Source organism: Pteropus medius, unplaced genomic scaffold (genome assembly GCF_902729225.1).
Source record: "Pteropus medius unplaced genomic scaffold, Ma_sr-lr_union100, whole genome shotgun sequence".
Taxonomy (NCBI): Eukaryota; Metazoa; Chordata; class Mammalia; order Chiroptera; family Pteropodidae; genus Pteropus; species Pteropus medius.
The window spans coordinates 11,166,186-11,193,355 of NW_024346667.1; the positions used below are offsets into that span (position 1 = coordinate 11,166,186).

At 37.5% G+C, this 27,170-nt stretch overlaps 1 protein-coding gene across 2 annotated transcripts in view; it reads left to right on the top strand.

Moving 5' to 3' along the window:
* The first annotated feature begins 20,484 nt into the window (after positions 1 to 20,484).
* The window catches only part of OTUD4 (OTU deubiquitinase 4), a 40,534-nt gene continuing 33,848 nt past the window's right edge, over positions 20,485 to 27,170 (top strand). Inside the window, exons 1-2 of one of the 2 annotated variants that reach the window (XM_039876044.1) lie at positions 20,485 to 20,681; positions 25,688 to 25,771. In XM_039876044.1, the coding sequence (XP_039731978.1) occupies positions 20,523 to 20,681; positions 25,688 to 25,771 (243 nt within the window). In that variant the 5' untranslated portion in view covers positions 20,485 to 20,522. Of the gene's footprint in view, positions 20,682 to 25,216; positions 25,319 to 25,687; positions 25,772 to 27,170 lie in introns of those variants that run through there. The other variant, XM_039876045.1, reaches the window with a different exon arrangement.

Consider the following 27,170-nt stretch of genomic DNA (forward strand, 5'->3'; position numbering starts at 1 on the left):
GCTTCTGGTTGGTTCCTCTGCCTAAAGCCACACTTTTGTTCAGCAGCCCCTCTTTCAGCTTCGGGACGCTGACTCTTCCCATTGTCCTTTTAGGCCTAGGGCTGGCAACTGTTTCCTGCTAGGTCATCATTTTTTATTTGCTTAACCTTGCCCACATCTCAGTAAATAGTCTCTTCATTATAATGCATTCAATGACCTTTTGACTGTGTTTTTTATTAGGACCCTGATGGATACAGACTGCTTCTCTTCTTTCACTTTACTTAGTCAAGAGAATTTTTTTTTAAGAGGTAAAAGAAAAAAAAAAATGAGCTTCATCACCAAAGACCTGATCCATGAAATAAATAAGATGGACTTCATGAAAATTAAAAACTTCTGCTTTATAAAAGAAAGTGTCAAGAAAATGAGAAGACAGACCACAAAAGAGAAAAAAAAAATGTGTGAAAAACACCTGATAAAGGAATGTTATTCAAAATATACAAAGAACTCTTAAAACTCAACAGTAAGAAAACAACTGGATTAAAAAATTAGCCAAAACACATTCATAGACATATTATCAAAGAAGATATATGGGTGACAAATATGCACATGAAAGTAGATGCTCTACATCATATGTCATTAGGAAAATGCAAATTAAAATAAAAATGAGATGCTACTACATACCAATTAGAATGCCTAAAATTCAGAACACTGAATACCAAATGCTGATGAGAATGTGGAGGAAAAGAAACTCTCACACATTGCCAGTGGGAATTCAAAATGATACAGTCATTTCAGAAGACAGTTTGGTGGTTGCTTACAAAACTAAACATAGGATTACCATAAGATTCAGCAATCACGCTCCTTGGTACTTATGCAAAGGAGCTTTATTCATAATTGCCAAAACTTGGAAGCAATCAAGATGTCCTTCAGTAAATGAATGGATAAATAAACAGTGGTACATCCAGACAATGAAATAGATTCAGTGCTAAAATGAAATGGGCTATTAAACCATGAGAAGACATGGAGGACCTTATATGCATATTGCTAAGTGAAAGAAGCCTATTCGAAAAACCTACATACTGTATGATTCCAACTATATGACATTCCGGAACAGGCAAAACTATGGAGACAATAAAAATTCAGTGCTTGCCAAGGGTGAGGGGAGAGGGAGATAAATAAGCAGAACAGAGAGGATTTTTAAGAGCAGTAAAAATACTCAGTGTGATATTGTAATGATCGATATATTTCATTACTCATTTACTCAAATTCATAGAATGTACAATTCCAAGCGTGAACCCTAAAGTAAACTATGGACTTTGGCTGATTATGAGTCAATGTAGGTTCATCCTTGGTAAAAAATAAAAAAAACATACACATTTATATGTAGGAATATATATATACCATTCCGGTGAGTAATGTTGATAAGGGGAGAGGCTGTGCATGTATGGTGAGGGGATACACGAGAAATCTCAACTTCTCTTTCACTTTCGTTATAAACCTAAAACTGTTCTAAAAGAAGTCTTTAAAAATATTTTTAAATTACTTTAAGTAATTGAAGACTAAATTTTGTACTCGCTCTACATTACTCTCTTTCACCACTTTCTCTTCTCAGTCCAATAGCTTTTGTTACTAGAATGCCATGTGGCCTCCTAAACCCACCCCTGCTCTTTCTCTACCAACATGGAGATCCCAAAGCGTTAATAAATGATGGCGACTTTAAAGATGTTTCCCTGGGCAGATGAAGACGATGGTGATATCACCCTCTCACGGAACAATTTCCCTGAAATTCCCTTCTTTCGGCATCTCGTTCCAAAGCTCCTCTCAAGGGGCTGCCTTCTCATCCTCCTCTCTCTCTCCAGAACTCACCTGTTTTTCCAGACTCCTGGCCTTGCCACTTCCCCTCCCCTGCACCCAAATGTTTGCACAGCAAAACCAAGACCAGTCAAAACACTGCTCTAACGCTACCCTCCTTCCTCCAGAGGTCCCTGATGCTCTGGTGTCGGGAAGTGTCTTTATACTGCTGCCTGAGAGGAGGTAGGGGTGGCTATATATATATCATCAACTCTCATTATTCCAAATGGTTCTCCGAACCCTTGTCCATTCATCAAATCTATAAAGATTGTCTTGAATGTGTTTTTTTTTTTTTTTTTCCCAAAAGAACAACAAGTCTCTTTTTCTGGTAAGAAAAGTAATAGTCGCTCATTGCAAAAAAAAAAAGAAAATTCAAACATTGCAGAAATGCTTAATTTATAACGTTAAATTTCTCTTTAATTCTAATATCTACAGATATCCACTTTATTATTGGTTTGGAGAACAGTTTTCCAGACCTTTTTCTTTGCATATTCTACCAATATTATTTTATTCTTTTTTATTAAAAAAAAGAAAGATAACTTTTTCATGAGCAAAAGATTTCGATAGCAAATAAGCATATGAAAAGATGCTCAACAGCATTGGTCATTAAGGAAATGGAAAGTAAAGCCACAATGAGATACCACCAAGCACCGATTAAAATGATTAAAATTGAAAAGACTGACCATATCATGTGTGGGCCAGGATTCTAAGACTGGAACTTTCATACATTGCGGGTGGAATGTAAAATGAAATGGTATAGTCACTTTGGAAAACAATTTGACGGTTTCTTAAAAAGTTAAACATACATTTTCCATATGATCCAGTCATTCCATTCTTGAATACTTACCCAAAAGAAATGAAACCATATGTTTATACGAAGACTTGTACACAGATGTTCATAGGCTTTTTAAAAAATAACTCCAAACTGGAAATAATCCAAATGTCCATCAACAGACAAGTGGGTAAACAAATTGTACTATATCCATATAATGAGATACTACTCAATAATAAAAAAGAATAAATTCTTGATACATGCAACAACATGGATGAATAAAATACTGAGTGGAAGAAGCCAGACAAAAAGAATATATACTAAAAGTTTCCATTTTCTTAAAACTGTAGAAAATGTAAACTAATTTATGATGACAGAAAGCAAGTCAGTGATTGTTTGTGTGGAAAAAAAGGGCAAGAGAGAGATTATCAAGGAGCACAAGGAAGCTTTTGAGGGTGATGGATATCTTCATTTCTTAATTATGATGATAAGTTTACAGGTATAGAGATCATTCAAAACTTATCAAAGAGTATACCTTAAAATATACAGTTTATCATATGCATATTATAATCTGAATAAAGCAGCTTAAGATGGAGACAAAACAAGATACACAATTTAGCAGTTTATGTGATTTATGCAACTTATCTCAGTGAACATATGCATATGATTTTTTATGTAAAGGAGATGAAGAGCACAATTAACATCAGTTGTACTAAACAAAATCCCATTAATAATAATAAAAAACTATGTAGTTCAACAAATAATGTGCTACCAAATCACCTTTTTTGTGTGTATTTCACTTGTGCAATCTATAAAGTTTCTCCAAAATAACCACTGACTTAAGATTGGTAAAAATCGATATTATAAATGGAAAAGTCGGTTATTCTATAAGTTTTGTTACCCTTCTCAGATATTTCTCAGTTTCTAATTGGTTTGATTCTATTTTTATCTTAAATTATTTGGAAAAGGAAACACTTATTGATATGTATTTTTTTTAATGCTAATAATTTCACTGCCTATATCTCAAAGTCAAACAGATCTGAGTTTGAATCATTGCTTTGATCACAGGGAAAGTCTCCTAGCTTTAGTTTACTCATTGATAAAAAGAGATGAAATGATACCTGCATATTAGGGTTTTCATGAAGAGTAAATGTGATAATTCATATAACATATCTATTGTATGGTAGATGCTCAACAAATGTTAGTTTCCTTCCCCTTGTTCTTCCTAAGCAGATTCTTCTATACCAGTACATAATCTGCTATGTAGGTAATAGGAAGATAAATAAGATGTTTCAGGTAATCTTGGAGTGGCAGATAAGGCCTTACAATAGAGGCCAGTGGGGAAAGGGCCCACACATTCAAAGAGAGAAACCAAACACATCGCCTTGGCGATAGCCAGGTTGATCCAACAACCAGCATCCAAAAAGAGTCTAGAGATTCATTGGAGAAGAGATTTTCTTCACGGCAGTCTTGAGAGGAGAGAACACTGCAGTTGCATAGATCCAGGGCTGCAACAAGATCTCAGTGCAGTACGGAGTAACTAAGAATTCTTAAGAAAGCTTGTCATGTATTTCCTGGAGTTTAGGGGCAGAGGCTGGAGCTCTCACCAATATCAAGGCCAGGAGGCAAGACTGGAGAGGACCTGCGGTCTGTTTATACACCAGTTGTAAATATTTTGAGTTGCAATGAAGCTAATAACATCTCATATCAAAATAAGAATTACTCTCACAAACTAAAGACAAATACAGAAGCATCTACGAGGTGAAAGGAGAGTTTAGGATTTCACTGGACTTTTCATCGATGTTTATATAGTTCATACACATATGCATAAGAAGTAATTAAACATGAATCCTTAGGTGGTTCTAACTGGAGGCAGAAATATTTGAATACATTACAAAGTGATACCAAAATATATGATAATAAGAAATTAATCATAAGAAATTATAATAAGGTTCTTTGAAATAAAATTGTATTTGAAGGCAGGGATACTTATATCTCTTTACCATAAATAACGTTTGTTCTATATACAAGTATAGGTAAATAAAACCACAGAGGGTAATATCATTGAATTCAGTTACTTTTCTATGACCAAAAGAAGCTATTCTCTGTTCTCAGAACAATTCAGTACTTCTGGTGCCTTGAGATAGACTGTTCCATAGATAAGTCAGTCAAAAGCAGCCTCTGCGTATTAGCCCCCAGGTTGTTTATTTCTTCACTGCAGGCTGAGACCCACAATCCCAAAAGCCAGCTGGTGCCAAACTCAAATTTGTACACATCCAATTGTTCTTAAAGTAGCCTGAACAATAAAAATTTTAGCCACTTTGCATCTGCCTGCTGTGCATACCCCCAAACCCTCACTCAGCAGGTTTACCTATTGATAAACAAGGCCTTGGAGTGATAAGTCCCCAAGCTAATGATGCAGGGGAGCTCTCAGCAGAGAGACCTGACATATGCCCCCTCTCTTATTCCTCTCTCTCCTGGGAGTTCCTTGCCTTCCTCTCTCTCTGAGTGATGGCCCCTGCCATAAGCCTCTGGATGGTCTTCTGCTGTAAGGGACTTCCCCTCTCCACAACCTCGTTCAAATGCCATCCAATAAACTTCTGTATCACTGCTTCTCTTAGTCACCTTTTTCCTTGATCAGCCACACGTTCCTCAAAGCCCTGCATAGGCTAATTACAAATTCGGTGGAAAAATTATAAAATGCTGCCAATTATGGTTAAGATATAACTACAAAAAGCAAATTCTGAGATACATCTGTTAAACAAAATCCAACTAAGTAAATCTGATTATCTAATTGGCTTTATGAAGCAATTCATGAATCAGGCAGCACCCCACCAGGCGACTTACTAGAAGGGCATTCTAAGGGGGCGGGGGGTTGTAAAAAGCAGGTTTTTATAGGAAGAAGGACAGGGCAAGGGAGCTATTGACAGAAGGAAGAAAGGATTACATTTAGACCAGGACTTCTTGCGGGGAAGGGTTTATGGCTAGGGTTTTCATCATGCAGATTTACCTCTTCTTTCTTGGAGGTGGGGCGGGTCGTGCAGAGGGCCCACATGACGGATGACCTTACTGGAGTTTCACCAGAAAATTCCAGACTGGTTGGTGAAGACTACATTTCTGGGAAAGGTTGAAGCTCCAATGAAGTCACGTCTTAAATCTATAGGTTTGGTATTGTGGGCTTTTAGCACAAGTGATGCTATCTGGGGCCTTTACACATTTAAAATTCATTTATTGTAATCTGAGACTGTTAAGGAGAGAAAAGGTGTGGGAATTTTACAAAGAATCTAAGGATGTCAATTTGGTCTAAGCAACCAAATATGTTTCAAACTTAAATAAATTGTTCCTATTTCCACCATAAGTTCAATGGGAATGGACCATGATCTCAGTTCTGTTGTTTACTAATTGTACAGACTTGAGCAAGTTTTTTAAAAATCTCTTTGAACTACCAGTTCTGTACCCATAAAATGGAGCTAATCATACATATTGAGAAGTTATTGTGAGTTATTGTGAATATTATTTGAGATAACAAATGTGAAACGCCTGATACCTAACAGATTTTTCCAAATTTGTTAGCTGTCCACCCTAGATATGATGGAAACATGTTTTTACTTTACAAGGATTCAGAGTGCTATCACATATTATGATATATGTCATTGATCTTTACAACAGGAGAGTGTTTTCAGCGATAATTTACTAAAGAAAAAGCTAATGGTTTCAAAGGTAGAGATGGTCCAAGTCAGTTGCTTATTGAAAAGGCTATTCTTACAGTCTCTCCCAACCCCCTTGCCTTAATTCTTAGCCCCCGACAATCAATGAGTTGACGAGTTTCCTTCCTTCTGGCTTTCATCAGTACTTTGGTTTCATTCGGAAGACAATGTGGTCTAGTGGGTAGACGGAGCAAAGATCTTGGAGTCAGCTGATTCCAGCAAAGTGTAGAGGAGGCTAGCCACAAAATCACCAGCGCTGAGGCCCCAGACAAAACCCTTGATCTCCCAAGCCCCAGTCAAACCTATGACAACAAAGTGAAATGTACTAGAGTCAGGTTCCCTTTTCCTAACAGTAAAGCATCTTTAAAAGGGGCCCAGGCAGCTTGAGAATTAAAATAATATATACATATATATGTTTTTCAACAAAATGAACTCTAAATGCAGTAGAAAAAAACAAAAATGCAAATATCATTGATCCACATCAAAATCCAAATATCAGAATTGTGGAGATGGCAATTTCCCGCATTCTTCATAGCTAGATATTTGATTTAAGCACCCATGATGCAAATAAATTCTGATATCTAAAGTGTTGATTCAGAAAATGAAAGAAAGAATTCTTTAGATACGACCCAAACTTTAACCATGTGTGGGAGAGAGGATAGTCTATTTTGCTAAAGACTTAACTTTCAACTCCAAAACATTAAAAAAAAAATTTTTGTTTTAAAGCTAATTCAAAGCAAAGACCTGGAAAATATTTGCTATAGAATAAAGCAGGAGGGCAGAACTTAGCATAGAGCCTGCATACTGAAATAGTCTCAGGATGTCCAGCTTTTATATTGATTCATCTTGCACTCTAATTCTCGAATAACATTTGGATCAGATTTTAAGTCCATCAAGCTGTCAAAACATACACATGCACATGCGATATCCAAAAAAAATCTCTACAACATAATCTCAAGGATCTAATGCCATCTAAAGGCAGTTATGGCAAATTGCAGAATAAATATATGGCTTAAACTTTTCACTTGAAATATAAACATAAATGAGATATTCTTAGCTTAATATATTCCTGTATTAATTCTGTTGGGAAGGAAAAATGATTTTCCTTCTACCTTCCTAAGTTCTTTTGTTTGGTCTAATAATAGTCAAATGACAAACAGCAGATTAACAGGAGAAAATTGCATGGAGATTTCACATAAGCATAAAAATTGCAAAGACAGTAAGGCAAAATGAGGTATACATGTCATTTTGGTCTAAAGAAAGGGGAACAGGAGTCTGGAACTTCAAGGGTAAGTAAAGCAATTCACAGATGAAAAGAGTTAATGTTTAGTAAGCAAATGTTTGTTGAGCTGACTTGAAACAATGGGACACAGAGAGGACTTTGATAAAATGAGCCTGGCTCAGTTCCTCCCTGTCTATCACCCTTAGCTCATAGTAAACTACAGTTAGTCATCTATGACGATATCTCCCTTCCTGGAGCAGGTCCTCCATCTTAAATTCTTTTAGGCAGTGAGGGGGAAGGTCAAAGATTTTTTCCTGAGTCTTTCCTTTCTTGAAAATAACAAACTCGACTTAAAATAATCGTTATTTCAAAGAGGCATATTTCAGGGGGGCAAACTGCTCACCTCCAATTCCATATAATATCTATTAAAGTCAATAACGCTTTCATCCAAAAATTCAGCATAAGCAAAATTAAAATACAAAAAAAAAAAAAATCAAGTGAGAAAAAAGTGTGTGTGTGTGTGTTTATTTGTGTGTGTTCAGAATTACAATAAATCAAATAAACGTAATTAAAACTATACAGGGAAAATTAAATTTTAAAATTTAATTCCGGCTAGCCAAAAGGTGGAAGCAACCCAAATGTCCATTGACAAATGAATGAATGATAAAATATGGAATGTTATTCAGCTTTGAAAAGGAAGGAAATTCTGAGCCACGTTTCAACATGCAGAGAGGGATTTAGTGTTTAATGGGTATGAGTGTTTCAGTCTGAGAAAATTAAAAAGTTTTGGAAATAAATGGTGGTGATGATTGCACAACAGTGTGAATATACTTAGTGCCATAAAGCTGTACACTGAAAAATGGTTAAATGGTAAATTTTTTGTTAGGTATATTTTGCCACAATTAAAAAATTCAGTGCTGAAAAAAATTCAAAGCTGGTGTGAGAAAGATGAGATGCATTAATACACAGCTGATGGAAGAACGAAATGATGTAATATTCTGAAAATAAGATGACAATATGTAGCAAGAAAAATTAAACTTTTATATCCTTTGATTTATTAGTTCTACATCCAGGACTCTATCCAAAATATATATGATAGAGATATGCTCAAAGTATTATGTGCAAAGATGATCATTAAAGCTTTATTTATAATTGGGAAAAAAAGAAAAAAGCATACCAATCTTATAACAGGGGAATAGATAAATAATTTAGAGAGGACCCATGTAGATTGGTGTGTTGCAGTTATAATGAAGAATACTTAATGACATGCAGAATTAAATGGAAAAAAGAGGATTCTTGTTTGATTTATTTTTGTTTGTATACTTTAAAAATATTCTATTATAAGCATTTCTCAGTGTTAATTGGGAAAATGTATTCATATAAACAATTTGTGATTTGATGAAAGAGTTGAATTAATTCTTTATTTGAAATACATTGAGGTTATTTTATTTAAGCAAAACTTCAGAATAACTCATGTAACGTTACAATAATAGCTAAACTATATTCTGTTCTAGCCTGATAAGAAATTTGTTGAAGATGCTTAAAAATTTTTAAGGCTTTTGTTGAGATATAATCAGTCCTTTGTTTCACAGAAAAAAAATTATTTAGACATTCAAATTTATTTAAAATTCACATCATAGCTACCACTATGAGAATCCACTGTGAGTGAAATTGTAATAGGGCCTTAATAAATTAAGTAAGTTGTGTCTAAAACCACCATCTCTCTTTGCTTAAACTTAAATGGCATGATACAACTTTTAGATGAACAGAATGCTTCTTCTGTTACAATAAAAATAAGCATTTGACTCTATGTCAAAGACAATGTTTTAAAATATTGATTGCTTTATTCAATTCAATAAGTTTTTACTAAGTACTATCTAGGTATTGGGGATACAGTAGTGAATGAAACAGACAAAAATTCCTACCCTCATAAAATTTACAATCTAGTGAGGAGGAGAGAAAACAAGCCATAAGTAAAATACAGGCTGTGTTCAAGTATGATTAGTGCTGTGGAGAAAAAGAAAAAAGAAAAAGAGAATAGAGAGTTTTGGAGGAAAGCACGTAGGGTGATGAAGGAAGGTGACCTTGAGGAGATGTGAGGGAATCAAGGGAGTAAGCCATGCATTTGGATATCTGGGTAAACGGTAAGTGTATCCAAACATATGCAAAGATCCTGAGGTAAGAGAGTGCCTGTGTTGGAGGAAGAATGGCAAGGAGGCCAGTGTGCCTGGAGCAGAATGAGCAAGAATTAAAATAAGAGATTTTCAGAGATCGGAGAGGTGGAGTGAGTAGGACCACATATAGGACTTCCTTTGCCTGTGAAGCCTGGAGACATAAATACCTATTCGTGTTAGTTTATTTTTTACAGATTGAAGATGTCCTTGATAGTATTATATATATATTAGCCTATGTTTTCGGACTTTACGAACACCTTGAAATAAGATAGGAAGTAATTTGGAGGATAAACTGGATGACACACTTCTGCTCCACATGCCTCATCCTTCCACAAGTTAGCCTAGAGATTTTCCCATGGTGAAGGCAAAGGAACCAGACAGCAAGTGGACACAGGCATATACTTTTTCAAGCTTTTGCTTGAAAACATCCCATTGGTCAAATCAAGTCACATGGCTCAGACCAGTATAAAATCCTGAGGCAGAAAGTCCCATCCGGCATGGGAAGGTACTGCAAAGTTACAAGAGCATGGATGCAAGGAGGAGTGAAGACGTGGGGCCAATAATAAACATAGCTGGTTGGGGAGGAGTTACTGCAAGTTATTCTCCTTTCTGAGCCTGATGAGAGCCTAAGGACAGGCACTAGAGAATATCAATGCTCGCATCCTATCAATGCTAGTACTATCAATGTGGATGGTCCCCAAAGATAGGTACACCCCAGGATGAAGGTCAGTATATCTAGATCCAGCAGCCAGGGAGAGGATGAATAAACAGCATCCTCAGAACAAATCCTTATTAAAGGAGAACTGCTGGAAGAGAATTAAAAGTAAAATGAAAATGCTAAAGGAGTTTCATAAACTGTGCGAATGGGCTAGGAATTCAGCATATTAATACAAAGAGAAGATGTTTAAAGTCGAGACTCAAATTATGGGCTGGATGACCAAGTGAAAGAGATCTCAAAGCATAGACCAAAAATACAAAGAGATGGAAATCATTAGAAAAATGAGAAGAAGTTGGAAATATAGGTCCAGAAGACTCGGCATATGAATAATAGGTGTTCCATGGAGGAATAAAAATTAAGAATGGGAAAAAAGGCAATAATCAAACATAGCAGAAGAAAGTGCCTGCCTTGATCTGAAGAAAGACATGCAGACTGCATGCCTTGATCTGAAGAAAGACATGCAGACTAAAAGGGCTCGCCCAATTCCAGATGGTTTTAATCGGAAAAGATACATTTCTAGGCATATTCTAGTAAACTTGAAACTCCAAGGATTTTGAATAAATAAAACTTCCAGTCAGAAAAAAATTTTTTTTTGGTTACAAAAGAAGAAAGACAAACTGCCATTTAATTTCAAATCTGTAATATCTGAAGCTAGAAATTAGTAGAATAATATCTAAACATACTTATAAAAAGAATTGAAACTCTAGGATATTTTACATAGATTAAAAATAATTAAACAACTGGGAAAGACAGTGGAATGACCTAGTGTGAGCCCCAGAGTACAGATAATGTGTACTCGAAGCAGACAGCGGAGGCCATTTGTGAGAACAGCCTGAGAGTCAGTCACACGCTATCGGGTCTGAAATATAAAACAAGGCCAGCATGTGTGGCTGCAGTTCACAGGTGGAGAAAAGGCTAAATATGACCTAGGACCTTGCTCTCAGGCCTCTTCCAATGACAGATTAGTCCATGTTTGCTGTAGAGAGGGAGAGTCATCCTGTGTGGCTTGGTTACCAACCTTTCTTATCCTTCATCTGTCATTGCTTCCAGACCCAAACTAGAGTCAGATGCCAGCATGCCCCAGGGGGGGAATTGCAAAGTCTGATTCAGGAGGAGACAGCTCTGTCTTAATATAAAGCAACACAACAAAGGCTGGACTATTATGGCTCAGGTCCTTCAGAATAAAGGTTGTAGTCACCCAATCCAATAAAGAATCCCCAACATGAAGGTGCTGGATGAGAACAAGAGGATTATGAAATGGGATGTGAAGGAAGTAATCAATATAACCCTTAGCCTTGTAATAGTTACAGAAATAAGAGCTGTAGCAGCTAAGCCTTTTTTTTTTTTAAACATATACACACAATATCTATCTAATCTGTATATATATACATATATATACATATATACATACGTATAATATATACATATATGTGTGTATATATATATATGTATATATATATACACATCAGATTTTTTTTTCTTTCAGAATTTTTCTTCTTTCTCATCTTCACTTTGTTGAATGAGAATTGGTACTGCTTAATTTTACAATAGAATTCATAAGTCACCAGGACCCTGAGGAGCCGCATCAGGGAGGATTGCATATCGCTTGGAGAGTCATGAGATGGATACAGAAGCTCATAGTACTTCGGTCTCCCCTTACTGAGGAGATGTTAGTTATCTTTGTCTACATGATGGATAGTTGCTTCGTGTTAGGCAGAATTTTGAAGTTGCACTTCTGTTCGTCTCAAGGTAAGAATGCTGAAGAGCAAAAGAGACTAGACTCTCAAATCCATTCTCTGCTCTACTATCAGAGAGTAACTATATCTCCCAGTTCCTTCTTCCCCTGGCTTCAAGGTAGTTTCAGCAATGACAGGCACTGGCAGAAGATTGGAGGACAGGAGGAAGGCAGAAGGGGACTTATTCGTAACTCTGCCTCATGTAGCACCTGCAGGAGTGGTTGTGTCACATTTTTGGTTTGGGCTCCTGTCAGGAAGCCCATTCTGTCTCATATCAGTGGGAAGCTGAGTGTCCCCCACTCCAGCCTTTTTTCTGGACTTTGGTAAGTACACGTCCTGCAGCTGTCCTCTTGCTTTGAGGTGTTGGTAGCATCCAGTGTTGCTAATCTCTGAGTTGCCTCAACGTCCTATGCTTCGTTTCTCAGCTTTTCTATCGCTGCTTTGTGACCATTTAATTCTCTGAATTATTATCCCCTCTTGTAAAAGATTTTGAGTGGTTTCTGTTTTCCTTCCAGGACTCAGACAGAAATATATGTATATTTCATTATAAACGAACTCAAACTCTTTTGGGAGTAGATAGGAGTTAAAAAGTTAAAAAGTTAAAGATATTAAAATCATCTAAATACTTGAAATTTTATCACAATCATTTCTTTTAAGTCACTGTTACTGATTTTATAAATAGTAAAAAAAAATCTTTGTCCTTTTGTAAATAATAAAGCCCTTTAATGTAAGATGGTGTTATTATTTACATGAAATTGTTGAGTATTATTCTTGTAATGTGGCAGAGCTGACCTTTTAAATTTTAGTCTCTTGATTTTACACAATGGATATAGATAATCTTTTGATGGATGAAATGCCACAAACCTACCCGAAGAACCCTATTTCCCAAATTTTTATATTTGACCAAGTCCTAAATATATTCTTCCAGGCGTTTTTTTCTCCTTAAAATTGCATGTGAAGTTGCAAACAATCCAGATGTTACTGATTTGTTTATATTTAAGTAATCAGCATTGTTTGGAATAAAACATTTGAAGGCCTGTGACGCTTTTCAAATATCTTTATCCTTTGAAGACCAAGGTTGAGTACTGCCAAGGCTAAGTGAAACTTGAACTACACAAGACTCAAGTGAGCCTGAGAAGTTTTAAATTTGCACAAAGTCCAAAACTAACTGACGTTTCACATCTGGCCCTTGATATCAAGCCACCAAGGAAGACTGGGTTATTTTTTTGTTTTGTATTGTTTTGTTTTGTTTTAATGGTTAATTCTACTCTTGTTGAAGGTTCTTATTCAGTCATAGATTATATTTAATGATTTATGATTTTGACCAGATGGTTTCAAGATTACACTACATTGGCATGCAAGAATGCAGCCAACATATTTGGCCTCTGTTCTGAAACAATGTTTTTTTACTGATCAAATGAGATAACCAGTTGCCAAATAATGCCTATACATTTTTTTCACTTATCCGATTTTAGTGAGCTGATGTACAGCCAAAGGTCTTTGAAGAATTTAAGTATACTGGAAGAAAAATAGATCAACAGTATGGCAGAATGATGAAACAAAAGTTTTTGAGTCAGTAAGATTTGGGTGTGGATCCTAGCTGTGTTAGTTACATCAATGTCTTCTTCTGTAAGTTCTGAAGAGAAGAATAGTAACAGTCTCATGGAGCTGTGATAATTAACAGAAAAAATATATGTGAAGAGCTGAATACACTGCCTGGAACATAGCATATCTTCCATTAGCTATTACTATTTTAATATATATTTCAGAACATTGATTTTCTATGTTAGAAAATCTTTTTATACAAGATGAAAGCAGAGATGATAAGACATTCCTAAATGTGAGTAGAACCAGTGAAACTTTTATGGGTCAGTGAAAGTTTGTTCACCTGTATATATTTTTATTTTTATTTTTTTACATTTATTTATTTTTAATAGTATATTTACTTAATTAAAAACTCAAAAACAACTAAAAAATACAATGAAAAAATTCCCTTTCATTCCCATACTCCAGTTAACCAGACGTGAAGCAACCAATGTTAGCGCTTTTTGGTGAATTCATACAAGATAAGTTATGCACATACAAGCAAGTAAATATCAATATGATCCCTTCCTCTTCATGCTCCCTAGATAAATAATAGCATGCTAGATAATTTGCCTGTTATTGCACTCGGTATTTTTGCTTTACAGTATATCTTGTCTATCATTCCATATCAAATATGGCTGCATAGTATTCTATACTTTATTTTAACCAGTGGCCTATTAATAGAAATTTAGGTTGTTTGTAGGCTTTCGCTGTTACAAATAATGTTACAACAAATAACCTCATCCATGCATTATTTAGCATATATATATTAGGTTTATATATATATATATATATATATGCCATACATATCAGTAGGATAAATTCTGTATATCCGCAGGATAAATTCCCAGAAGACCTGCTGGGTCAAAGAGTATGTATAATTGTAATTTTGAGGATTACTTGCGTATTGTTTCCCATAGAGATCACATCATTTTACGTATCAACAATATATCTGGACATTTAAAAATCCATTTTCAGGGCTAGGAATAGACCAAAGTTTCAGCTGGCTAACAGTGCATGAGTTGATCAGGTGCAGGTGCTTTGAGCCCACGTCCTTTTTTTAGTGATAAGCTCCAAGGAGAAGTATATCTCGGATTTTTTTTTTTTGTCTCCATGGTGACATTTACCTATTTAGAAACCTCAAATTATTGTTCCTAGGTTACAACGGTAAAAACTCTGGATTAAAACATTCTGCCCACTCCATGTTTTAAATAGGAAAGAAACAAAAGTTCTCATAGGCAAACGGCAGTACACACACTGCTTCATGTGCCTGGGGATTGTTCAATTTAAAAATTTTCTTAGTATGAATTTGCTTTTCTTCTGTTTTGACATCATAAATACAGCCACTGAAACGTTTTCTGACTGCAAGTAGTCAATACAGCCCCCCCAATCTTTTCACACTCTTTTCCAGAAACACATGTAGAGTTGAAATGTGAACTATAGCAAATGAATTACAATTACTTTATTTACATCAATAATAGTCCTTTTTAAAAAAACTAAGAATAAAAACTCCAGAAAGTACATTTTTATGGATAATTGCTCAAAGTAGCATAGGAAAAAAGGGAATTAGTTGGGTTAACTAACCAAAAAAAACCTTTAAAATTAAAAGTAATTTTGATTTATGGCGGAAAACCTAATAACCCCACAACCAAAGATGTGGTAATTGTTAGGAAAATACTGCTTTGTATATCTTTTCTTAATCAAGTATAAACTTAATTTGATATAAAATTAAAAATTGTCTCTTTTTATATAGAAAGCAAAATTTAAACCAAAACAAGAGAAGGCAATTTGGCTGGGGGATATTAAGACAAGACCAGCTACCAGGCCTACTTGCATATATCTGTTTTATATTTTTCATAGAAAAATAAAACTAGCTTTAAACAGTCACTGGTTTTATTCCAAGACTTTCCAGAGCTTCTCTTCACTATAAAATAGAGTAGCATTCAAAGGCAAATCAGGCTGATGGGACCACATTCCAAACATTGCCCCCATCCCACCGTATGCAGATTAAACGGGCAGGTGAAGCGGATCGCCCTCTGAGTAGATTCAGTCTTGCTATATCTTCATAAAGAAAGAGGTGGCTGTTCCTATGTGTTACAGCTAGCAGAGTGTAGTGTTGTGTTAGCCACAAAAAAAATAAATAAATAAAAGACTCCCCCCCCCAAAAAAAAAGAAGCGAGAAAATGAGAGAAAAACACCACCTATTTTAACAGGGAGATTTTAGGTAGAGAATTGGTTACTCAAGAATTGTAGGACTGAGAAAACAAGAGTGGAGTACTGGGGTAGCCCAGAGCCAACAGCAGAAGCAACAGGTACATCCAGGTCTGGGGAAATAAAAGGGAAGCTAATGGGCTTACTAGTCACCTCCTTGGAGGAAGGGTCCCTTGGAGCTGAGGATCAACACTGACAAGTGCATGCTGCCTGGCTACCTCTGAGGGGGCAGTGAAGCTGGGTGATAGCTGGGCCTGCATAGTCGGGAACAGCAAAAAATTAGGGAAGATGCCTCTTCTCTCTTCCTCCCACCTTCTAATTTCACTCTAGTGTCTCCTATTGGCAGAACTTAACCAGATGTCAAGGAAGTCTGGGAAATGTAATTTGCAAAGTCCCAGTCCTAGTATCAATAGAGTAGCTAAACTAGGGTCAATTTGGGGTTGTAGGATTCAATTGCTTGAATTTTCATAGAAAACAAACCAAAATGCTATGTGGTAATAAAGTTCAGACATTGTTAGGTTACTCTATTTTTCTAAAGGAAAAAAAAAAATTTCCACTCACTGGCTAGTTTACTAGAGAACTAATAAAACCTCTAAAGATATTAGTGATTATTTTCACGAATTGTTGAAATATATTCTATGTCTACCTAGTAAAGAGAAACAATGGAGTGTTATATCTGTATTACTTATTGACTGCTGTGTAAACAATTATTCAAAAATTTAGGTGCTTAATACAATGAACGTTTATTATCTCACACAGTTTCTGAGGTCAAGAACCCCATAATCTCATAATTAAGAATCTGAGTTTAGCTTGATGGTTCTGGCTCCAGGTTTCTCACGAGATTGCTGTCAAGATTTCATCCAGGGCTGCAGTCATCTGAAAGCTTGACTGGGTTGGAGGATTCACTTCAAAGCTCTCACATGGCTGTTGGCAGGAGGCTCCAGTTCTCTACCAAGAGAACCTCTCTAAGTCCACTTAGGAACCATAGCAGCCAGCATCCATCAGAGTGAGTCATCCATGAGAGAGAGAGTGTGAGAGAGCAATCAAAATGCCAAACGTGTCTTTTATAACCTAATCTCAGAAATGACATACCATCACTTTTGCTCTACTGTATTCTATTGATCACCTAGACCAATGTTGGTACAAAGTGGTGGAGATTATGCAAGAGAGTGAATACTAAAAGGCAGGGATCACTGGGGCCATCTTAGAGGTTGGCTACAATACCGAACCTTTTATTGGGGGGGGGGAACTCCAGAAAAATCTATCATTTTTTAAAACCAAAATTCCATCTAGTACTGTTATCAGTTCCAAAGTTTGCCAAAGCAAACAGAATTGAGGTATTGATTATGTACAAGAAAAAAAGACACATTTGCATAAGATAAATTCAATTAATTTCATTAGGTTCTCAGTGAAGTTTTCAGGTTTTATTTGATAGTGTCTGTTTATAGAGTTCTTCACTTTTGCTAGTCAGAAATGATTTTTTCAGAGTGAAAATTTTCATTGCAGATGTGGTTTCTTGAAAAGTTCAGAAGTTAGTGTTAACAAGTAAAGATTCTTTGAAAGTGAGTTTCTATAAGTTTTGGTCCAATTTAAAGTCATAGGATCCTTTAAGGTTGCTGGAACAGTGAGCTATATTTGGGGATTTGGCATACAGAAGGTCTGTCTTGGATTAGGTCTCAAAATACCGAAAGGATTTCCTTAACCAGGCCCTGGGGCAGATACAACAGGTGTTTACTTCTAATTTTGGAACCAGAAGCAGCCGATTTGGAGTGAGGCTGTTCTGCTTTCATTCAGCAATAAGTAATTTTGCCAAGACATCAAGCATTGACAAGATAGGAAATGTGTTATTCTAATACCTCTGATAACAAACCACATTTTTACAAGATAACATTTTGTAATTTTGATCAATTTTGATAAGGCCTCTGCTTTCTTAGTATTTAACAATTGGTTTTAAAAACATTGAAAGTGCACTCGTGTCGGGTTCTTACTAGAATATGTATTTAAATGGCTGTGTCTATTCTTATTTTTATTATTCTATTGTCAATGAATTAAATTTTTGTAATGGAAAATAGACATTGTAGAATTAATGTATTTGGCTTCTTTTTCTTTTCAAAGTATTTTAAAGGAATTTTGGAGCTTTAGAAGATGGTGATATTACTTTATTAAAAATATATGGAAGCACATTTAAATAACATTAAAATATGGATAGAAAATATGCTTGAAACACTATTAGCTACCCTAATGAAATTATTGTGCATATAAAAGTGGGCAAAACTTTTTTATGTGACTTTTTAAAAAATTAATGCAATGTAATCATAAATGTTTGAATTACAAAACAAAGGTTGAGAAATTTTCAAATGTGAAGTCCCTGGAAATATGTTTCTAATAATCCTCAAGATATTCAGCAATGCAATCTTAGCATGAGCTATACAGTGTGCTTTCCATAAATATACACTGAATATGTGATTAGCTTCAGAAATTTTGATTAAAGGAATATTAAATGTTAGGAAAGCCATGGTTTTCTTTTGGCATATTAGAAAGTCTGTTATAAAATACATACAATAATATCTACTCATTCTAGGAATTCAAAGCTCTACAGCTTAGATAATACTTTACTTTGAATTCCTCTGTCGATTTAAAGGCAAGCCATGTTAAAAGTAGCAGCAAACCTCAGTAATTCTTTTTGAGTTTAATGAGAAGTATATGCAATGTAAATATTTTTTAAAGGAAAGCAACAGGTTTGACTTGAAACTAGATTTTTCTAAAAGTGATTCCATGCTGCTTATTTCTCTTCAACATGTACAAATTTTAATATTGGGACAAGAAAATTCATTTAGATCACAATAATTTTTGTATTCTCTAAAAACAGCGAATATTGGAGCTAGAATCTTTAGGAAATCGAATTGAGAAATTCCACGGAAGGAAAATATACAAGTCATTAATTGCTTGCACCAAAAGTACTAAAAACTAATTTCTAGAGTTTTCAGTAATTTGCCTTGGGCTCACCATCTGGCCTGCCTTGCCCCCATTCCAGTTTGACTACACGTCTGAACCTACAGTAACCGCCCACTTTTTCCTTCTTCTCCTCCACACCCCTCTACCATGGCCTCAAAGACTGGAGTGCATTTTATGATTAATCATATATTTAAGTAATTAGGACACCAGCTGCTGTTGCACTTTAGCAAAATAAAATTCTGGTGTCACAAAAACACGTTGGATAAATTCTAGGTTCTAAATATAACTCGTCGTTCAACTTCAGAGGGTGGGAAGTTGAGCTTGAAGCCTCAAGCACGGCTGGAACCCATGGAAAGTCCAGCGTGTTATCAAGCAATCACAAGATGAATTTTTTAAGAAAAAATTCTAACATTTCTGGCCACTGACATCTCTGTGCTGGGGTTCGCAGCTACAGTGGCAGAGTGAATAAAAATGTCTGTGGCAAAGTCATCTTGCCATAGGACGTGAGCTGTACTTCGAATTTCTAATAGGAAACAGCAGCTCACGGTTGATTTATGGACAGTGTGTCGTTCCGCACGGTGCAGTTCCAGCAGCCTTAGCCAATTAGCTCTATTTTCTGCTTAAGCCGTTAAGGCCACCTCCATGGAAACGCCAGAAGACAGACCGGGGGGAGGGGAGCAGACAGGTGCGCCCTCTGTTTGGGAATACACAAAGGGCCGACCCAGCCGCCGCGGTGTCCCTGGCAACTCCACGCACGCGGGCGCGCGCGCACTTCCCGGGGCCCCGCGGCGCAGTGAGCCACCCTGCGGGAGGCGCGGCGCGTGCAGGTAGCCGCGCGTCGGCTGGCGGAGACCCTCGGCCTGCTCGCGGACGCGGTGCCCGGGAAGTGCGCAGCCGGCTCTGGCGGCGCCCGCGCTGTAGGGACTTGTAGTCCGCGTGGCTCCCGGGCACCTCCCCCCGGTAGGCCGGCTCAGCATCCCCGCCCGTCGCAAGCTGACTTCCTGCCGCTGCTAAAACTACACTTCCCGGCATCCTCTCTGCCGTTGGGCCGAAAGCGAAAACAAATTCTGGGCTGCGAGGGTGCTGCCCTCCGCCGGGCGCCCCTACTCGTTCCCCGCCCCTCAGGCGCCCTCCTGTGAGGTGGGGAGACGATAGGCCGCGTCTTTCTTTTTTGGCTTCCTCGACTCTCAGTGCAGGGAGCGCGTGGGACTCAGGCCTCGCTTCACCTGAGCCGGCCTCGCGCGTGGAGGGTGGAGGTTTCCTCGCCTCACCCCAGTCGGGACCAGGAAACTTGGGAAGGCGACCCCCCGGTCCGGGTCCTGAGCCAGGCAGCGAGGCCGCCGGAAAGTGACTTCTCTCTCCTGGGTTTTATTCCCCCCCGGTCGGCTGGGCGCGTGGTCCCTCGGGAGGCGGCCGCGTGCGCACGGCCATGCATTAGGCAGGGCTCCCCTATGCGTGCGGAGAGCGCGGACCGCTGCCTCGGGCCGCCGTCACCGCCTGCCGTCCGCGGAGCCCGAGCCGCCGCTCGTTCTAGGCCGGGGCGCTGAGGAGCCGGCGGCGCGGCCATGTGGGGCTAGCCCGCGGCGCGCCTGGCCTGCAGAGGGACCCGCAACATGGAGGCGGCCGTCGGCTCCCCCGACGGCGGGGACCAGGGCTTCTCGGAGCCCCGCGAGGACGCGACGCCCATGGACGCCTATCTGCGGAAACTGGGCTTGTATCGGAAACTGGTGGCCAAGGACGGGTCGTGCCTCTTCCGGGCGGTGGCGGAGCAGGTAATGGGGCGGGGGACGAGGGCGGCGGGGCCGGGTGGGAAAGCGGCGGCGGGCGGCTGCCCCGGCCGCCCACGTCCGGGGCTGCGCATGGCCCAGCTGTCGTCACAGCCGCCCATTGTAACGCCGGAATGGGACGCTGCCCCGGCTCTGGAAGCTGTAAATCGAAACTTAAAAACCTGTAAATTAACTGGGTGTTGTTCCTCCTGGTGAGGAGGGAATGAGTTGAGGACAACCTGTGAGGCCTGCTGAGAGCTTCGGTACATTTGATCGATTGCCGGGGACTTGGCGAAATGATATTTTTCCATTCTGTTCCGCATTCACCTTAGTTTCGTTTTATAAGCACAGCATTCACTCCAGTAAACTCAATGTTTACTAGAGGAGGTGTTTGCTAGACTTTCACTCGTAGAACATTTTTTCTGCTACCGGACTTTGGAATGTGGAGTAGTCAAGCCCGCCGATGTCCACTTGAATCAAGAGGGAGAAAATGTATAGTTTGGGAAATGCAGTCTTTAAAATATATAGACTTTTAAAAGAATTGTCTCTGAGTAGGACCCGCATTTTATTATGCTCTGCAAGGCAGTGTAGGTATACCAGAAATAATTTACTTTTTAGAAAAGGTCTGTTTGGTGTTTTAGTGGAGGATAATAACTGGGGCTTCTTTAGGCCTTCAACGAATTTTTCCCTGTTAATGGTCAAAATCACTTTCTAACACAGTTGACTAGGAAAGTGTTTTTGATTCTTTTCTTTGTAAGAGCTTTTCCGTATTATATAACAGCATATCATTGGTAGGTATGCCGTCACCAGAACCGTCCCATATTGAAAAATAGATGCTGAAATTGTTGAATAAAGTTGCACATTACTGCCCTGGTGTGTATATCATACCTTTCAAGTTTGCTTTCCTTTGGATTAAGATCCACTCCTCCCTTGCCCTCCGTCTTTTTCTGTTTCTGGGTTTCTCACCTTTTTTTGAATGCTAAATAGCTTTCAAAATTTCTATTTGTGAGTAAATGTTTTATTAACGTTTGTAGAGAAGTCTGTTCTCATTTTTTCAACGTCAAAAGACCAGCCATTTATTTTCCAAAGGCCCTCATTTTCACATCAGTACCATGAATTTTATTTTTTTAAAACAAGAAATCGACTTAACTGGTACAAACCTTGCATTATAGTGCATGCATTGTCATTCATACATTCTTCTAAAACCTCCCCAAATCAAACTCTGCCTTTTTCAGTTCATTAGATATCTCTAATTTTTAGAAATTTAGAATGTTCCAATGTTGCCATGGGATATGTTCACACCTACCCACCCCAGCCTTTACTATTAGTAGGTAAACAGTCTGTCCCATTTATGAATTTTACAGATCTCCATCCTACTACCTACTACTCAGTCTCTATCTGCACTTTTTGCATAACTTCTCCAATACCTCTCTAGCAGCAGAGGGAAGAGGTGGAAGTAAATTCAATCTCTGTTTATATATGTTAGCTCTAGCAAATGTTTTATAAGGAGGTAGAAATGAATAGAAATAAGGAAAGTGTGGCACTTATTTTGAGTTGGATTATCTAGATCCTAGTTTATATTGAAGCAGAAATGTACATCTGATATCAGTATTCCATGCCATAGATGGTTGGTGAACTCGATTATTCAGAAGCCTCTATTATTGTAGTGAGATCTCTATTTTTAAGAATAAAGGGGTAAGAGCTAGTTACACTAAGAACTCATTGCTAACATCACATAAATCCCATTGCAATAACATACAATAAAATGTATTAAGTTAGGCATAAGGGAATATCCCCTTTATGTGATTGATTTTTAGTATACTGAACTTAGAAAGCTTAATACTATGAATTTTGGGGTAAGCTCAATTCTTCATTAGACAGGGACTAAGCGTGTGTAGCCTTCACAGCCAAAGGTGAAGAGTGTGTGGGGTGTGTGTGTGGCAGGGTAGGGGGAAGAGGGAAGTAACGCCACCAACCCCCAGACTGCCCTTTAAAAATATGTACAGAGGATTTAATTTTTTGCCAACACTTTCTCCAGTACTGTCAAAATAATTTATCATTTCTAAGTAGTCTGAGTACATGATATAAATGGCAGTCTTTGGGGGGGAGTGGGGGAGACTTGAATTAGAGGTGTAGCTTTACCCTCCAAATTACCTGATTTAGATAGGCCCTTCCCTTTTTACACTTCTGGCCTTGGGCCTGCAGAAGGCCTGACCTGAATCAGCTTTGTGGCTGGCTCTGGAGCTAAAAATAGGGCACTCTTTGAGGACTTGCTAAAGAGGTGTATCTCAGCCTTTCCCAGTGTTTATCACTATCTTGTCCCAAGTAAAGATTGGAAAGCTTATTTCTAGCTTATTTTCATATGTATGATAATTTGCCAAGATAATTGTCATACCATTTGAATTCTTCCTGAGTGTCTTAAACTTGCACAATATACTTTTTAAACAGTTGTCATGTAAACTCGCTTTTTTTTGCATTGCTTGGCTTTATAAAGCACCAGCACCCAACACTTTATGAAAGTTGCTGCGAGTTTTGTTTTTGAGTGACAGATTCAGATTTCATGTGCTAATAAAATTTTTATTAAAAGGAGAAAAAACAAGAAATATGCCTACCATTATTTTTGATGGAAAATAGCTTTATTCACTTATGTCTGCCACCTGTTTCTAGGTAAATCGCATTAATACTAGTTTCACTTTGCTACCTGCAGGAAAGCCCTATCAGATGACAGTATAGTTTATTCAAACTAATAATATCTTAATTCATAATAGTGTTTAACATAGCTTCTGTGAAATAAGTGTTGTTAACTGTCATTTGTTGAATTGGTGAATTGAGTGGTGGTGGTTTTTATATATGGACAGTCCTAGTGTTGGAAGCTTACAGTATAAGGATGCTTTCTTAATAGTTCCTAGGACAGCAATGTAGGTGCACCGAGGTAAGCTGAAAACCAGCTAATTTACTGAAAACAAATTCATTGCTAACCTCACTAGAACTAATGCATCTTCAGTGTATCTCAATGTAAAGGGACATAACAGCTGTCCAGACAGTTGTGTCTCTGGTTCTTTGGGTGTAAATGAACCTTGACTGTTATTTATTTAAAGAGACCTGTAAATGTATAGCTGGAGCCTCCCTTTTCTTGAATTCTCTGCTCACACTGAACATGAGAGAATCACTCAGCTGGAGCTGTAATTCTTTTTTGTTTAAGAGTATTTGGTATACAATATTATATTAGTTATGTTAGTTTTGGGTGTCCAATTAAGTATTTTGACATTTTTATACCATGCAATGTGATCACCCCACTAATGCTAGCAATCACCTATCACTGTGTAAACTTATACAGTGTTGTTGACTATATTCCCCTTTACCTTTTTTACTCATCCCATCATCCCCCTCTCCTCTGGCAGCCATCCCTTTGGTCTCTGTTTCTATGAGTCTGTTTTTGTTTCTTCATTCGTTTTGTTTTGGATTCCACCTATAAGTGAAACCATACAGCGTTTGTTTTTGTCTGACATATCTCGTATCATAATACTCTAGATACATCCATGTTGTTGCAGATGGCAAAATTTTACTCTTTTACTGCTTAATACTCCATTGTGGATGTGTGTATACACACCACATTTTTATCCTTTTATCAGTGGACTCCTAGGTTGCTTTAATAAGTTGGCTATTGTAAATAGTAATGCTGCAATGAACATAGAGGTGCATATATTTTTTAGAATTAGTGTATTGTTTTCCTCAGATGAATACCCAGAAGTGGAATTACTGGGTTGTAAGATAGTTCTATTTTTAGTTTTTTGAGGAACGTCCATACTGTTTTCTATAGCGGCTGCACCAATTTGTAGTCCCACCAGCAGTGCATGAGAGTTCCCTTTTCTCCATGTCCATTCCACCATTTATTTTTTGTCTTTTTGATGATGGCCATTCTGACAGTTGTGAAGTAATACCTCATTATAGTTTTGATTTCCATCTACCTAATGGTAAGCCATGTTGAGCATCTTTTCATATGTCTGCTGGCTATCTGTATGTCTTTGGAGAAATGTCTTTTCATGTCCTCTGCCCATTTTTTGATTGGATTGCCTTTTTTTGTTGTTGTATGAGTTCCTTATATACTTCGAATATCAGGCTCTTATCATCAGATATATCAAAGCTGTAACTCTAAAGCTGCTTTATATTATAAATTTTCAGGAGGCTTCGATAATAGTTTGAGATGTGGTTATTGTAAATAGCATGTTTTTTACCTAGTAATAGGAAATAATTTTAAACTTTTAAGCATGGAAGTATTGGAGGCTCCTAAGCATTTGATATTAGTTTGTTTCAAATGAAAGCTTTGAAATTTTAGTAAGAAACAAAAGGTCAATAAATTATCCTTTTGTTGAATTAGTTAACTGAAGAATAGAAGCAGCTACAAAGTGAGAGGATTTGGTTTATCTTTGCAGTGTGGCTTATTTCAGGAGGTGCTTTAAGATTTGGGATGTAAGAGCAAGTTTCCAGGCTATTGGAGTGACAACACACAGCAGCATGGTTGTACCCTGTGTGCTCCTCACTTGGATGTTCTTTCAAGAGTCACGTAAGCCCAACAGCTAAAGATTTAAAAATGAATACCTTAATTTTTCTGAAACTACAGTGGACTCAGACTTCTATATAAGGCAAGTAATTCAAATGTATAGGTTGAAGCTAAGTACCCAGTAACAAGAATTCTGTTCTGCTTTGTGAAGAGCAGAGTTAAAGTAGAGGACTTGCCAAGAGAAATGTCTTATGTTTACAGAGATTTCCTCAAAGGAGTGTGATTTCAGTGACCTAAAGGAGAAGTGGTAATGCACTGTTCATAGAATGACATCTGCCTAAGTACTGCTGTTGTATGTGTCATGGCATCTTTGTGGTGAGAGGCAGAGGTGGGAATGAATAAAGATCTAGGAGTTATAGAATGGGAAGTGGACGGAGACGAGACCGATGTGTTTATTGGTTTTAAGTTAATTTTACAGCTTAAATATTAACAAAATGCTTTTTCTTTTTAGGTATTGCACTCTCAGTCTCGCCATGTTGAAGTCAGAATGGCCTGTATTCACTATCTTCGAGAGAACAGAGAGAAATTTGAAGCGGTAATTTGTAATTTTAAATATGTAAAGTGTCTTGACTTGCATTTACAGTACAATATTTAGAAGTGGTCTAGAGGGAGTTTCACAGGCTGAATCTTAATGCAAATTATGAAAATCACCCTTTTAAAAAAGAACTGCTTTATTGAATTTAAATCCAATTGTATTCAATTGTGATATTTTTTAGGTCATTTTGAGGTATTTATTCAGACATTTAGAAGGCTTCTATGACGGATAAGACTGAGATGTGGAGGATAGAAGGATGATTTGGGTAAAATTCTTGTGCATTAAGAGTGAGTTGTGTCTGGCATGGTCCGGGAATTGGGTGTTGTGGTTATACTCCCAGTTTAAAAAATTTCAAACTGTGAATATAAAAACTATACTGAGCATGGCTAATATGGAGCTTTTTATCAGAAGGCATTTTTAGAATTTTAATTTTCAGGGTTTATTGTGAATCATATCAGAACACCAATTATGTAAATAATGAATAATATTTAATAGAATGTTGTATAACATCTTACTGTAATTTTCTCAGTAGTCTGTAGGAGGCTGTAAAATAAGATGACATATTTTTATTTTACATTGAAAGCCTTACAGGATTTACTAGGTAGTTATTGGTTTTATGACTTAGAATTATGTCACCTGACAACTTTCAATGGTATTTTCCCCTATTGACTGCCAAAAGAAAATTGACACTTTGCAAATAACTCAGTTCTAAGATTTAGTAGGTAAATAGTTCTTAGTTTGGACGTGCTCTTGGGTTGGTGCTCTTGTATTCAAGTAAAACATTATTACTGGTGACATTTTTCTGGGTGCCATGATCTAAGATGGACAGTAATATATCCCGGGAAGAAGACTTAACTGCCTGATCAGGGGATATGAAAACTTTTCTTACAAAAAAAAACTCTGGTAGTGTGAAGGCTAGGTAAATAGTATTAGGGTATGATGGAGAAGAGGAGGATAAGTGTAGTGGTCTTTAAGTATCTGAAAAAATTACAAGTGAGTGAGTTTATTATTGACCACAGAGGGTAAAACTGTGTTGACAATATTGGAAATTGCTACTGTTGATTGAGCACCTGTGTGCCAGGCATTGTTTTAAGTGCTTTGCATATATTTATTTAGTTCTTACAGTCTTAGGAAGTATGATCAGATGTTGAAAGTTCCAAGGGATTAAATTTCTCTTTCCTTAAAATGAAGCACCTTCATTTTCTGTTGGCCAGAATTGGCCAGGCTATCATGGGATGAGGGGTGTACCATGTTCAGTCAGGGCCTAGAAGGATGCTTTCTGATTAGAAAGAATCATGTTGGATGCAGGCTTGTGTCAGAACACTGCTTGGGTCTCTTCCAACTTTAAATGGTTCTGAGTTTTTTTCCTTAAGTCTATAAATAATCACCTAATACAGAA